Source organism: Fragaria vesca, linkage group LG1 (genome assembly GCF_000184155.1).
Source record: "Fragaria vesca subsp. vesca linkage group LG1, FraVesHawaii_1.0, whole genome shotgun sequence".
NCBI lineage: Eukaryota > Viridiplantae > Streptophyta > Magnoliopsida > Rosales > Rosaceae > Fragaria > Fragaria vesca.
The window spans coordinates 15,194,638-15,210,211 of NC_020491.1; the positions used below are offsets into that span (position 1 = coordinate 15,194,638).

Consider the following 15,574-nt stretch of genomic DNA (forward strand, 5'->3'; position numbering starts at 1 on the left):
ACATTTACCTATTTCTGTTCTCTTTTTCTTATTTTTTCCTTGTTTTTCTTTTTCTTTTTTTCTAACACCTTTGGAGAAGAATAGCTTGAAAACCAAGTAAACACACAAGTCCATTCCAACGGGTCCAACTTACTTCAGTTAGAGCAGCTAGTGATATGTAACCAAGAATAACCCACAATTCTTTGTAATTTTCCATGAAAAAAACAAAAAATGGAAGAAGAAAATTAGGAACCATTTGCCATTCAATTTTGAATACAATTTACACAACTAATATACTTTTGCAAGGCTACAGTACCTTTTAACCACATTATCTTCTCCATCAAGGCAATCTGATCTTTTTGGTATACATGTAGGATAAGGTATTTTGGGCAAAAGGGCAAATTGCAAAACGAAATACCACTCCAACAAAACCCAAAACTTCTTATATTTGACATTATTCACCAAAATTACATTTGAATTAACAATGCAAGTAAACCTACATCTACTGAATAATTAGTCAAATCAGAGTCGACTCCACTTCGGCGCGAGGGTGGGTGACTTAGTTGGTGACCAAACAATTTATCAGGTGAGGCAAATTTGCCTTCCCTATGGTCGCTACCGCTTCAGCTTCTTCTGTTTTCTCATCTTGGCGGCCAAACGTTCCCTCCTTTCTTCTTCTTCTATCAACCTAGCTTGTTCTTCATCCTCCATTCTTGCAATTTTTGCACTACACCACAGTAATACATAATACAAGGTCAACAGAAAATCCAATTGGAAAATGGCAGCTCCTTTTGAATTGAAACGGAGAATTGGAGTCATTAAACAACAAAATATTAACAGGAACAAGCTGCTTACCTTCTCCTCTCCTCCCTCTGAATATCTTCAAATCCTGCCTCCATGTCACTGACATCATCGTCATCAGCAAATTTATTTGGATTGTAACTGCAACATATTCAGATTACAAATCATTTAACTTAGAAATTATGTAGAAATCATTCAACTTGAAATTATGTAGTTGGGTAATAATAAGAATAATAATAAAACAACAACAATTAACTTCTTACCCAAACATGTTTCTGATCATACTACTAATATCCCCATCCTCAGGGTCATACTCATCGTCTGCAAACCCACTTGCAGGCCTTTTTTTGGGACGATACTCTTGTGACATAGGACGTGATGGGACTTGCTTATGCATTTGCGGCTTGTGGATCTGCTAAAACCCTTGGAAGTCAGCTAAAGCATGTATAACATTGACCATGCAAACAAAAGCATATATGTAGCAGCTGAGGAAATTCTGACCTGATGTTTTGATAATCCTGTGGACTGTTTTGATAACATACTGGGCTTATAAGGTTCTCGTACATCCTTTCTTTGCTGTAGTGGCTGCTTCAGAAGAGAAGACTGCGACTTTGAAGAGGGTGCTTTCTGCAATGAAGACATGTTATTCTTCAAACCAGGTGCAGAAACCCTCCTCTCTAAGGTAGAGGCCGGCATCTTTGAAGGGAGACCTTTTGGCACGAGGGGCCGTCCAGGGCCATTAGCGTTGTTGCTACCCAGTTGTTTTCTAGAGTCCATTGATGTTGAGCCAGGTCTGCTACTGGCAGAACTCGGCCTATTGGACCCAACTTTAGAATGCATATGTCCATTTGTAGGAATTGCTTTCCTTTCATCATGACCAGACATAACAGGTCTCCCATTGTCATGACTTCCATGAACTGGCCTCCCATTTTCACGACTGCCTTGAACAGGCCTCCCACTGTCACGACTGCCTTGAACAGGCCTCCCACTGTCACGACTGCCTTGAACAGGCCTCCCACTGTCACGACTGCCTTGAACAGGCCTCCCACTATCACGACTGCCATGAACAGGCCTACCATTGTCATGACTGCCATGAACGGCCCTATTGTCACGACTGCCATGAACAGGCCTACCATTGTCACGACTGCCTTGAACAGGTCTACCACTATCACGACCATGAATAGATCTACCATTATCCTGACCGCCATGGAGAGGTCTACTATTATTTACCAAAGGTTGTTTACTTTTCATCACTGTTTGACTTGATCGCACCTCTTCACATCAGCCAAAAAAAAAAAAAAAAAAAAAAAAAAAATCTGTATAAGATCCTTGATGGGAAACAGAGGTGTTTAACACCACAGATAAAAAGTAACGTAGAAGATAAGCAACTACCAGATGTTGGAGCAGAGTCACTTCGAGGGGGACGATCCTTTGCAGGAGCAGGAAGCTCCGCATCTTCAGAAAATAAAAATGCGTAATCTCTAGTATCCTTACGCTTTTGGACTATATTTTTTTGCTGCAAATACCAGAAAATGTATTAAGCTCATGAAAATGAACTTTAAGATACAAAATAAAATCAATGTGCTCCCATACCTCATTAATGACATTGGGTTTCTGGGTATGTGCAACAGGTTTAGAGCCAGAAGAGGTAGACCCAGAGTTCTTCTTGTTCTACAAAGACAAGCGAAAAAGTTAAAATGCGAATATAACAAAAATAAAGAAAAGTATTCATATACATGCAAGAAAACAAATCCTTTGAAAAACCTTATTTTCCTCCAAAATACTCATAAAAAGAAAAACACAGATAAAAACATGTTAAGCAAATCCCACTGATCTAGACTTGGTCCTCCATTTTCACCGATGAAAATGTACCACATAAACAGGTTTACATGATGCAACCATCAAAAGAGTAAATCGAAAAGCAACAAGAAGCATATACGTGGCTATCCTAAAAAGACCAGAAAGAATATAATGCTACAATCTATCCCAAAAGAAAGATATAACAGTACATACAGGATGGACAGAGTTTGTGGCCCTAGATGCCAGATGCCGGGTTTCCAATAACGACTTGCTTTCTTGGATTACTCTATCAGCGATAACTGGTTGAGAAGGGCCAAAGAATGATCCAAAACTGCAGGATAAGCAGACATGAGTTCACAAACAATTTCAGAGCCATTACTTGTTACATCATAATGCATATGAACTTTCACGAAACAAAGTAAAAGTACCAGCAACAGTTTAAAAGACCTAAAGAATTTAGTAATGAACAAAGTTGGTAAAACTTTTTTCACCTCTTATCATAGGGGAGCTTCTTCCTATCATCGGAGTTGCCCCGACCACCTTCCTTCCTCTTCATATCCCTCCGTATCTGTTCTTTCAACCGTTGTCTCAACTCAAGAAACTCCAATGCTTCCTTGGTAGGTCTTGGAGCATCTTCCTCTTCTTCTTCTTCTTCTTCTTCTTCATCTTCATACTCATCCCCTTCCTCCTCGTACCCATATCCATCCCCCTCATACTCATAATCATCATACTCCTCAACTCGTCGATCGTGTCTCTGCATCAAAAAAACCACCAGTAAATCCTTATTTCTGTCATAGAAAAACCACAATAACCGACTTATAAACAATGATCAGATAGCACAAGATTGAAAATTTCCATACCTGTCTATCATATGATTCATAGCCCATTACAAATTCTGGGTATACCTGGAAATCGCCAAGAACTCAAATTAAACCTCAAAAATAAAAAATTTCCGTCGATTCTATAAATTCCAAGCAAAACCCCCAAATTTTTTCAACCATCAAATCAAACCCGTATCGCATTTATCCCCAAATTTCAACATTTTTCCTTCCAATCCCAAACCCAAACCTCCAATCACTGAAACCCCAAAAGAAAAAAACTCATAAACCAATTTGACAAATCTGATTTACACAATCAAAATTACTCACCAGAAAGAAGTCGTCTCGCAGCGAATCGCGAAGCCTCGTAATAACCGATGGCTCAAATCCCAAACCCTAATCTTATCCGGCTCCGATTTCACACCCGAGGCAATCGATAGAGGGCAATTGTTCAACGAAGACGAAGCGATGAGAATCGAGAGGAGAGTCTTGAAGAGCAACCCTAAACTCGGTTGGGGGTTTCGACCGTGCCTACTTTAGCACCTCGTCGGTTACTGTAAAGTGTAAAACGAGTAGTTTTGCATTATTTGGACATTTCCAATTTCGCTTTTATTTCCATTAAATATGGATTTTATTATATATTTGGTAATGGAATTTTAATTCCTTTTATACACAAAGCTTTCCTTCTGGAACTATATACTTTGGGTCTTGGGTTATTTTGTATTTTGTCTTTGGGAAATTAAATTCTTTGTACCTGTTTAGCGAGACCAAGACTTTTCATTTTTTTTAACACAGAAGGCGTTGAGTTGAGATGAAGTGAGAAGTGTTGTGTTTCTCAATCCTTCTGGACTTATGTGTAGGAAATGTCGTTTGTGTCCTTATGTTCTTTATTTTGAATAGTTAAATTGTTTCTTTTAAAAACAAAAATTTAAATTTTTGTTAGCGTGAGTGATTGTCGGATTGAGAATTGGGTTAAGATTCAGACTACACGGAGATAGACTGTTCGTCTCACTAGCTACAGAATCTCTCTCTCTCTCTCTCTCTCCTCCACCGATCTCAACTCTCCGTCTTTCGCCGCCGTGCTCTCGCAGCGCTTGGTGTGGTTCTCACTGAAAGGCCAGGATTCGAATCTAGATTTTCTCTGACGGTAATTTTTCAACCTTGATTCGAGTTTCAATAAAGTTTATATATAGAAGATGATTTGTTTTCGTTCTGTGATTTTTGAATCGAGATTGAGTTTGTTTTCGATGCTGAGATTTCATATACATCGCTTCAAAATCTGTAGAACAAAAAAATAACCGAGAACGAGATTCTGAATTCGTTTGTGTTGAAATCTCATACATTAGGATTAGGATTAGGAATATAAGAGGAGTGAAGCTCAAGAGAATGCTATCTGTAGTTTGTTCTTACAGTTTGAACAGTGTAGTAATCATAAAACTAAGGAAATATACTAGGGTTGCTAAACAGGTTAGCTGCGAGGATTAGTGGATCTATCTTGTTCAAAGATTCTTAACAAGCATGGTTTATGAATGTGGAGACTGATATTCTTATATGTCATGTTTTTCCTTTTCGCTTCTGGAACTGAAAAGGATTGATCCGTGTATTGTAGTTTAGAGGGGGGTAGGACATAGTCTCTGATATTTGTAGCTTCACTGCTTTTATTAGGGATTTAGTGACCTGATCATGTCAATCCCTTTTCTCTAGCTGCGAGCATGCCATGATTTCAAATACCAAATAACAACTAACACGCAAAGAAGAAACTTGAACTGATTTAAATCTTTTGTTCTCTTTAAGGCACTCTTGTATTAACACTTAGGGTCATTGGTTTAAGACACTGCCTATTGTGGCATAAAATATGTTTGTAAATGTTGCAGTCTAAGAAAGCCTCAAAGCTGGTACGCTCTAGCCAGCCTACTTCAACAGTGTCTTCATAAACAAAATTCAAATCCAAATCAGAGTCAAATTACTTACCGGAATCTAAAATCTCTAAATCAATTCCGGTTCATATCTATGTTGAACAATCTCTAAATCAATTCCGGTTCATATCTATGTTGAACTCCTAACAAACAATGGACGACAATTTATATGCTAAACTCACTTTCATTATTTGCCTGCAACGAGTACATAAGCAACTGAGGCAGGTCATTTATATCTTTTTTATGCTTAATACTTGCACATGGAATAAATAAAAGCAAGTTAGTTAAGTTCCCTTGGCCTCTCTTCTCTTGGGTGCTCTTAGTTCTTCTCTTCTCATTTGTCCCTCTTCCCTGTTCTTCAATCAACTTAAGAGCCCAGGTATCAAATTCCTAACTCCCATTCATTGTTTCTCTTTAGTTTTTCAATCTTGAATTGGGAAATACTCACCTATACTTCTTTTTTGAGAAGAAGAACTTAAGAGCCCAGGTATCAAATTCCTAACTCCCATTCATTGTTTCTCTTTAGTTTTTCAATCTTGAATTGGGAAATACTCACCTGTACTTCTTTTTTGATGAGAAGAAGAAGAAGAGTGTCTTCTTCACACTGTGTGCCCCAAAATCGATACACACATACGGCGGCATCGAACCCTATCGCTCCCTGGCTCTTCTTCTTGTCCGACGAAACCTGCACTCTCATGCCACCATCCCCAATTCAGTCCTGAACTTCAACACCAGGTCCTTCCCTCTTTCTCTTTCGATGCATCTTTATGTCTGATTCAGTACAACTACAGCTGAATAGAACAAATGATATGATGTTGAGCCAAGATATAACTAGGACTATATAGCATACATAACTATCTAATAAACTTACAGCAATGTTTGAATTCTACATACCTTATCCGGTAAGCTACAGAAGAGAAATATGATTTGATGTGTCATAACTAGGATTATATAGCATACATAACTATCTACTTACCAAAGTTGTTTTCTTTATCCAAAAATTAGTTTTAATTTACTGTTTTGCTGTTCAAGGGTTTAAGATTCCAGCTTCAAGGGTTTAAGTTGCTTATTTGTTTAGGGGTTCCGATTCACAGTTTAGTTTTAAAGATTCAGAATTGAAGATCCAAAGTTGCGAATTTGATGATAAGAATTAGTTTCCAACAATGCCCATTAGCAGCAATTGATTGGTGTTATTCATATTCTTCGTTTATTGATGTTAATGCTTGAATTGGGATATCAAAATATTCAACTACTGGGGGTGTATAGGAACTCTTGTTTGTCCTGGGTTTCTGTGTTAATTCTAAGCTTTTCAGAATCATGTTCCGAGAGTATTAGACAAAATTTAATCAGTGAGAGTGTGTGTATTTTTGGTTTAAGGTTTATCCCCTCCCAATGTGCAGTTCTTGCTGTTAAGGTTGAGTGGAAGTGTTATTGGATTGGTGGGGTTGGGGCTTTTCAGAAGTTATACTGACATTGAGGAAACTTGTACAAATTCTCTTTGCAGATGTCGGATTCTGAATTGGAGGACAAGGTTTTCAGCTTGTTCAAGGATTTTATGGCCGGGTATTTGCTTAGCTCTGCTACTATGTTGAGCTCTACTATGAGAAATTGATTTTCGGGAACATTTTGGTGTGTTTTTGTGTTTATACCTGGGTAATGTTTTACCTTCACTGTGATAGGATTGCCAAGTTTGAGGAATTGGTGCCCATGGGAAGCACATTTCTCAATGGTTTTCAGCATGCACTGGGTAGGTGTTCTTTTTTCTTTTTTCTTTTTTTATTTGTATTTTTTATTTTTTATTTGCACTGGTGTGATGTTTCTCTCCATTTTCCTGATTGAAATTTACCTTTTCTAGAGTTTCTTCGACGGCCGCCGATCGATAAAACATCTCAGTTGGTTAAAAACATAATCCAATCTAACGAAACAAAGAGGGTTAAATCATACATTGAAGCTGGATGTATCAACACTGATGATGGCAGGCACAATATAACCAAGTGTAAGTGCAGATCTTTTTGGTCGTTGGGTTCTATATCATATAATTTGATGCCTTCCTAGTCAGCCTTATTCCAAATTTCCAACTAGTCTATACAGTTCAAAATATAATTTTATCTCAATTCTGCATTCAATATGTTATCTGTTGATAACCTACTCTACAATTGAAATGTTGTTTAAGATTTTCTTTTTCTCTGTTTGACTCTGTTAACTCTGACAGTTTCTTACTATTGCTACCTTCTCCAGACGTACTTCAGTCCATTATGACCTTGTTTTTTAGACAATTGGTCTATAATGACCGACGCACCTATCAATATCTAATTATTGCCCTGTTTTTGGCTAGTTTTTGTTGAGATATAAATCTCACATCAGAAAAATGGGATCTTGCATGTGGTTTAAGATTCCAGTTTGGGACACTCCACCCATTGCCAATTGGTTTTGGATGTGAAACCCAAACTACTTTATCATGGTATCAAAGCGGGTTACCCACGTCCACGTGTGAATGCGTAACGGCCACACGAACTCCACGTCACCCCAAATATTGTCCACATGTTAGGCTTGAAAATTCACCACACGTGCGGGGGCGTGTTGAGATATAAATCCCACATCGGGAAAATGGGACCTTGCCTGTGGTTTATAAGGGTTTGGGCCACTTCACCCATTGTCAATTGGTTTTGGATGTGAAACCCATACTACTTTATCAGTTTTCCAATTTTCACCTACTATCCTACTTTCCATGCATTAGTACGACTCGTAATTTTGTCTCTTTACTTGAGTGATGCAAATTTCTGATATGTTTTGGTCTGAACACAATGTATTTTTTACTTGGTGAAATGTGGATATAGAAGTGCAATCATGCCAACTTGGACTTCATGACCATATACGTAAAGGTAATATCTCTTCCCCAGATTTATCACTATCTGTTTATTCGGTATATCAGATAAGTATTCTTGTTCAAAAGGGAAAATGAGATCTGATGCCTTTACATCAAAATTGTTATATCTTTCTGTAAAATTGGGTTGTTCATTCTACTTAGATGTTGGCACATTCTCTTACTTGTTGCATTTTCACACTTGGCCTACTTGTGGAATAGGAAAATGTATACTTAACGAACTGGAATGCCTACTGGAAGATGTAAGGGGTGCAATGCAAGATATATCCTTGTTCCAGGATGACAATTTGGGTGAAAGGTTGAATGAACAAGCCTGTATCAATGACAAGGTATCCTTCCTCCTTTTATTTTTGAAGGCCTATGTCAATGCTATGAGTACTTTCAGTTCTGATCCTCAAATAATTATTTGCTTGGACTTTAGTTAAAAAATGAATCTGCGCACAGTATGAGAAATTTTGCATAGCATCTCTTTATATTTATTTCTATTCATAAGCTCAGATCCCCTATACATGCCTAAAAGCAAACACTGCTGCATAAGGAGTTTGTCTGTAGAGAAAGTCCTTTCCTTCTCTTGAAATAGTTAATGAGGTTGAATCCAAAGAAATTGGCCATAGTTCGGTGCTTTGGTCAGACGGAGTTCTATTATAGCTATTTAATACTAGGGTCTATCATATATTTTGAGTTCAACATAGTTTGACTGAACTTTTAGTATTCTCAAGTTCTATCCCTTTTCCCTTGCTTAATGATAGATGGTCTGAATTATTTCGTTCTTAGTTCAGACATGTATATGTAAAACATCAAAATACCAACATAACATCTTATGTAGGAGGAATTTGCCTTGCCTTGTCCCAGAAGAAATGAAGTTTCTGATTATGCTGTCCTGATGGCAGTCATTTATAGTATGGTCACGCAAGAATATATGATGCAGGTATAAACTACCTGCCAATATTCCCCATCATTTGTCTATTATTGTCTCGACTTTACAAATGTCTAAATGTCACACATCACTGCAGGAAAGAGTTGTGTCTGCTTTAAGTCTCAAATTATCTTCAGGAGAATTAGACAGCTACTGTCTTATGTGGTCTTTGCGTCCTTACATAGACGAAGAGATTATGGGTCATGCTTGGAAACTTATATGCTGAAATGTTAGAGGTTCTTAACTGTAATCTCATGATTTGGCAAAATTTATTTATAGCTAAAAGATTCTGTAGAGCAACCAAACAGATACCCGGGATTCTATATCCTTTGCTTTGTAACATGAGGAAATACTCCTCATCGAAAATCTCTGGTTGTAGATTAGCGTATGCTAAAGTGAAAGAGGACATGACCTACTGGGGTTGGGGTGTTCAATCTGTGAGATTTTAGGGGTTTCATCAGTTCGTTTCTTTTTAGATTACGGCCGATTACAACCCTTCGCAGACATCCGATGGATTGGGGCCAATAACATATGAGGCTATTTTGAGATGTGATTCTAGACCTTGGTGGCATGACATCAAACAACTATAATCTATAATATAGATGCTGGCTCTATCCCTTATAATTCAAAGAATTGAAATTTGTTTAGTTCTTGTGGTTTGAAGTCAACATCTGTTGAGGACTATTTGGATGAAAAATCATGACTTTAAAGACTATTCAGATTAAAATAAAATCATAAGGGGGACTAAACAGATGTCGACTTTAAACCAGCAGGATTATACAATATTTTACCCTAATTCAAACTTTCAACTTGTAATCTTGTAATAAGCAGGATATTGTGAAATTGTGCTCTTGCCAAATCCCCCTTGAGCAAATTGATTTGGTAATCTTTTAGGCTCTTATATATATCCCTGCCTTTTAATTTTGTTTTGATAGAACTTCTGAAAGTTGGGTTTGAAGTATTCCAATTTATTCTACTTTGTTAACCTAAAGTAGCGGCTTGAACGAGGGTAAGAGATAAGAAAGAAGAAAACGATTTTTTCAATGTATTAGAAACACGCCCTGCGCTACATATGATCATTTTGCTCAACCTCTCAACAATAAAACGACTACTCCTATTGAACAGAATATTATTTCAACCACCAAAAAAAAACAAAGACTACACTCAATCTTATTCTCTACCACAACCATTAAAACTTTTTTAGAAATTCGGACCAGCGAGGATGTCTCCTGTCAGCTTGTTGTCCTTGCCAATCTTGTAGTTGGTGAAAGTCTCGAAGTTGGATTTGAATAGGCCAGCCAACTTTAGAAGTGTTTCCTGGTATGCCTTCTTGTCCGACCACTGCAATCCGATTTAACATCAGCACTAAGCAATATAATGAATAGATGGAAAATGTTAGCCAACAAGTTACTTACAGTATTCAGTATTCACCGGATCCAGCATCTCTGAAGGCACTCCCTCAATCTCAGTGGGGATCTCAAGTCCAAAAACTTCATTCTTGTAATTTGCATTCCAAAGGCTGCCAGAGTGTATGGCAACAAATGATTTTCCGGGTGTAAGATAGCTTAATGTGCTTTCCCGTTCCATACCTGGATGAGAGAATAATATGTGGTTCAGCGTAACTTTCACAAAGAGATTAATTTTGTAATTGTTATGATATAACTTTACAATGATATACCTTCCACCAGACCATCCCATGTTAACTAGCCATGCAGTTGCACCATGCTTCTGCATCTTCTCAGCCAACACTGCTGCATACTTGGTAGGATGCAACATCAAAAACGCAGCACCAAAGCAAGCCGAGAATGTTGCCCTTGGCTCCTTCACACCCTCTTCGGTTCCAGCAACCTATAAATTACCAAGAAGCCTCATTAGACTCTATTTATTAACCTATTTCATAAGCAAATCGGGAAAAATAGAAACATTACCCGAGCAGTATAGCCACTGATGAAATGGCACATGGTCTGTGCCAAGTTTAACTTGCTCACAGGTGGGAGTACACCAAATGCATCACATGCTAAAAGTATCACATTCTTTGGGTGAGGACCAACGCATGGTATCTTGGCATTTGGGATGTACTCAATGGGATAGGCTGCACGAGTATTCTCTGCAACCAAAACAAAACAAAAAAAGCTCAGTTCACTTGTCTAGCGTATCAGAATATCCACATGTAATTTTTCGTTGTAAAAATCAAACATCTGATATTTACCAGTAATAGAACCATCATTATAATCCACCTCTCGTGTACGCTTATCGAATATGACATTTTCCAGCACTGCAAATGAGACTATTCAAATCAGAATTGTTTTTATGAAGTAGAACTCACAAGATTAAACAAAGAGAATAACAACATTCGATCATCTTCATATTTACATAATAGAAGACATGAGAATAAAGTCTTACCAGAACCAAACTTGATGGCATTCCAGATGTCGCGCTCTTTCTCCCTCAAGAGATCAATGCACTTGGCATAACAACCAAGCAGCACCTCGGCGACCCCTCTGCGAAGGATGTAACAGCAAACAGAATTCGGAGCTGAAGAAGTGAACCCCTCTGCAAACCCTGCTGTAGAAGTGAATGTCCTCTGCAAATATTCAGACATGTTGTATGCTCTACATATGTAAGAGCTTTTTGAGACTGTAGATATCTTCAACATGAAGCATACCATACTTGTTTCTTTTTCACACCAACAATATATTATCTGGGAGGGCTGCAGTTCCCTCAGTATCTCACTAGATAATGTAGAGGAAAACAGAAAAAGTTAACTTTTCGAGATGCAAGCTTAGAGAGATCTGAATAATACCTGAGATAAATAATAAATTAAAATCTATTGTTCACCAATAATCATTGCAAGAGCACTTGCCGTCTTTGAGATGGTGGAACCTCTTAGCATCTCGCATAATAAGTTCTCTACCTACAATTTTGGAAATAATCTTTAAAGCAGAGTGGCAATCACCACATACACGAAGATTCTTGATTACCCTAATAGGTGAACGAGCTGAGCTGGAAAGAAGACCATCAGCAACAGCAAGTCTCTCACTATGGCTAAGCAAAGCATCTTCCTTGCCTTCCTGATCGATGTCATGCAACACAAATCTAGTCTCTGGAATGTAACCAGCCTCCTTCATTTGTTCCCTCAAACCCCTAAGTAGAGTGTAAAACTTCTCATTATCAGGATGAGATCTATCTCCTGCTCTATATTCATGGACTCGACTCCTGACCTCTAAGAGATTTTTAGCTGCTAATTGTTTCTTCTCTTTCTCCTTTACGAGGTCTGATTCATTCACAGGAATAAGGCCAGCCTTTGATTGCTCATTTAAGCAGGAGGGATCCAGCTGATCAACTAGCTCAGCACAACAATCCCCAAGCTCCAAATACCCATGAACTCTGCAATAATGCATCAAGGTTTTCCAAACATCAACATTAGGTCCCAATGGCATTTTTTCAATGAACTCCAATGCCTCATCCAGAAAACCTATAGATCCAAGCATATCTACTACACACACATGATTTTTCATGGTTGGGACAATGCCATAATCTTTGCTCATTGATTCAAAATGCAGCAATCCTTCCTCAGCATCTCCCACGACACTACAAGCATAGAGAACCCCATTAAACATTTGATCGTCGGGTTTCAACCCTGCTTTCTTGAACTGAGTAAATAGATCGATGGCATCTTCCCCAAGACCATTCTTAGCAAACCATGTGATCATAATGTCCCAAGACGTCAAATTGCGCTTTGGCATATCATTGAAAACCATTAATGCATTCTCCATAGAACCACATTTTGAATACATCTCTAAAATTCTGTTGTAGGTACTCACTTCTAAAGGAGAAAGTAACCGCATGTTTTCATGAACAGCTTTTGCTTCTTCAAGGGCATTAGCCTCCCCGCATGCATGCATCAGCTGAAAATATTGGTCCAAGTTCACGTGCACATGCTGCTTCTTCAGCAGACCCAAGACCTCCACAGCCTCCTTAACTTTCCCCTCCTTGCAAAACAAATCCAACTCTTCAAGAGTACCCTTAACGCTATTAGGGTTACTATCAGAAGCCTCACCTGGTTCTCCACCCTGTGGGGTTTGCTGGTACTGTCCAACCTGGGGGCTTTGCTGATACTGTCCGACCGCGGAGCTTTGCTGATACTGTCCGACCTCGGGGCTTTGCTGATATTGTCCGACCTGGGGGATTTGCTGATATTGTCCAACATGTGGGCTTGGCTGAAACCGTCCATAACCAACACTCTGCTGATACTGTCCATTACCTTTATAATAATCATTTAAATTTTGCTGCTTTTGTGCAGAACTGCTTCCTATGTTGTAACCGATTGTATTTTTCTGATAATCTATAGAATGTTGCAAAGAGCTGTGGTTTATACTTCCCTGAGAACCTAAACTGCTTTGTGATTTAAAACCATATGGAATCTGTCCTAGTTCCCTAGGCTTTTCCTGGTGAGCAACATATGAATTCTGCTGTATACTTCCACGTCCTAGATGTGTCCAATCTTGTTGTGTGGTTTGCTGCAACCTTCCAGTTTCAGGCCCACAAAACCCGCTAAAGTTTCCACTTTGTTGAACTGGATTATTCACAAACTCAATGTCTGTGCTTCCCTTGAACCCCCCACTGTAATTCTGACCAAACTGGTATGAGCTCTGTTGGGGAGCCCTTGAACTATCAGCATAAACCGCATTTGGGTTCTGTTGCCACTGCTGATTATTTTGACCGTAAAACCCACTGTAGGTTGCACTCTGCCTGGATGCATTGTTCCTTCCCTGAATATAATGAAATGAACCCTTTAAGAAGCCTATAGTCAAACCACACTCATACTTCAAAACTTACTAAAATTTTGAAGAAAAAAGACAAACAATACTAGTTTAGGTTGCTAACCTCAAGCTCAGAATCAACCTCCTCATGCTCAGGATTCATAGCAAATGCAGAACTAGAAGACGAAGCAAAAGAAGAATAGAAGGATGACAGAGTGAATGATTCCTGAAATGACTCCATTGCCAAGGAAGATGATATGAGGAATGGATGGCTGGATCTGCATGGGGCTGAGCCAAGAGCTGATGATGAGGATATTACTTGCCTCCACATGTTGTCTGGTTAGTCCGCTGTGATCTCCCTGCCAATGCACAGATTGCTAATTTATATAAGCATCACCGAGACAGAGATCATCATCTTTTAATCATCGAAAACAAATCACACTTAATTAGTTTGCAGAACCAAAGCAACAGAGCAAACAAGCCGCTAAATCAAAATGATTGGTAAATGGCTCTCAACTAATTGGGAAGAGAGTTAGAAATGGGAGGCATTTTCTTGTAAATTAGAATACGTTTTCCTACTCCGGGTTTTCCTAGTCTTCACTTTTCACCTATTTGATATATTTAACAATCCCCTCATCTTAAACCACACCAGAAACCAACCAATCTTTAGAGATAAATCAAACCATTCAAATCCAAAAAGTTTAGAACATTGATACGAAACCTGACAATCACAAGACCGATTTCAGAAAGATATGAAAGTTACTCACAGTTAGGTAAAACAATCAAAGACAGTACACAACCCAAAGCCAAACCCTTCACGATTCTGAACCAAGGCAAAAAACAACGGAAACATCTAGCACCTCTCTTCCAATACCAGAAATATCAAAGGATAGCTTTAGACAAATACCCAAAGTCGACAAACAAAACCCATAAACCCACAAGTTGATGAGCTAAAAATATAAAAACCCAGAGTATTTCATAGTTACTACCAAAACCCAAGAAGCATTCATTAAGAATAAACCACATATATGTGGGTGCCATTGAAGCAGAAACAATTAAGAGCATACCTAAAAATGAGATGGGAAGCCAAAAGCTTTCAGCCTGTTTCAGTTTTCAGCAACTGAGAGCTGTCTCTGATACGACGGAGAGATGGAATGCATAACGGGGTAATAACGGAAGCTCAGTAAATATTAGATTCCCAAATTACTAAAAACCTCAATTTCGTTCCCATTTTTTATGAAATTATAAAATTTACTATATTAAATAAAAAAAAATGAGAACGAAATTGAGGTGTTATTGGGTTTGGTATTTAGGTGCCTGTTTTAAAAACTTTTTCAAAGTGTTTCCACAGTGGTCTGCCTCTCTCTTGCAGTTTGTAGCTCCTGCGGAAGCTGTGTAATCTCAGGGGAGTTCTATTTTTCAATAGGTGTGTCTATGTTCAAGTGATCTTCATGTTTCTTTTTCTGTTTTTTTGCTTCTTTTTTTTCCTGTTTCTGCTTATATTTGTTGTGTTCTTTTGTGAGCTGGGATGGGATTTGGTGTTGTTTGTCCTCAATGATTTAGGCATTGCCTGAGGTCGTTCTTGAGGTTGGGGTCTCATGTCATTTTTGTTAAGACGTTGAAACGTTAAACTCATTATCAATCTTAAGTATTCCAGCTCGTTCTATTTTCTTAACCCAAAGTAACGATTTGTATGG

General features: G+C 38.4%; 3 protein-coding genes and 1 pseudogene across 4 annotated transcripts; 1 reads left to right on the forward strand and 3 right to left on the reverse strand.

The window, feature by feature from the left end:
- Positions 1-227: 227 nt before the first annotated feature.
- On the reverse strand, positions 228-3,983 carry LOC101303938. The gene is made up of 10 exons (XM_004288257.1): positions 3,729-3,983; positions 3,441-3,485; positions 3,072-3,334; positions 2,794-2,911; positions 2,374-2,451; positions 2,173-2,296; positions 1,282-2,054; positions 1,044-1,192; positions 835-921; positions 228-706 (listed from the first exon to the last, which is right to left on the reverse strand). The coding sequence occupies exons 2-10, from the start codon at positions 3,465-3,467 to the stop codon at positions 595-597; spliced, it is 1,731 nt and encodes a 576-aa protein (XP_004288305.1). The 5' UTR covers positions 3,468-3,485; positions 3,729-3,983; the 3' UTR covers positions 228-594.
- Positions 3,984-4,368: 385 nt separating this feature from the next.
- Positions 4,369-10,083, forward strand: LOC101304225. The gene is made up of 8 exons (XM_004288258.1): positions 4,369-4,545; positions 6,819-6,877; positions 6,994-7,061; positions 7,170-7,310; positions 8,155-8,196; positions 8,400-8,527; positions 9,025-9,126; positions 9,212-10,083. Exons 2-8 carry the CDS (start codon positions 6,819-6,821, stop codon positions 9,338-9,340), a joined length of 669 nt encoding a protein of 222 aa, XP_004288306.1. The 5' UTR covers positions 4,369-4,545; the 3' UTR covers positions 9,341-10,083.
- Positions 9,526-11,716, reverse strand: LOC101305517 (annotated as a pseudogene). The gene is made up of 6 exons (XR_183853.1): positions 11,518-11,716; positions 11,324-11,389; positions 11,043-11,221; positions 10,793-10,962; positions 10,519-10,703; positions 9,526-10,455 (listed from the first exon to the last, which is right to left on the reverse strand). The product of XR_183853.1 is annotated as a phosphoenolpyruvate carboxykinase [ATP] 1-like (transcript).
- Positions 11,717-11,800: 84 nt separating this feature from the next.
- Positions 11,801-14,118, reverse strand: LOC101305801 (pentatricopeptide repeat-containing protein At2g25580-like). Its single transcript, XM_004289337.1, has 2 exons — positions 14,002-14,118; positions 11,801-13,886 (listed from the first exon to the last, which is right to left on the reverse strand). Exons 1-2 carry the CDS (start codon positions 14,116-14,118, stop codon positions 11,949-11,951), a joined length of 2,055 nt encoding a protein of 684 aa, XP_004289385.1. The 3' UTR covers positions 11,801-11,948.
- Between the last annotated feature and the right edge of the window lie 1,456 nt (positions 14,119-15,574).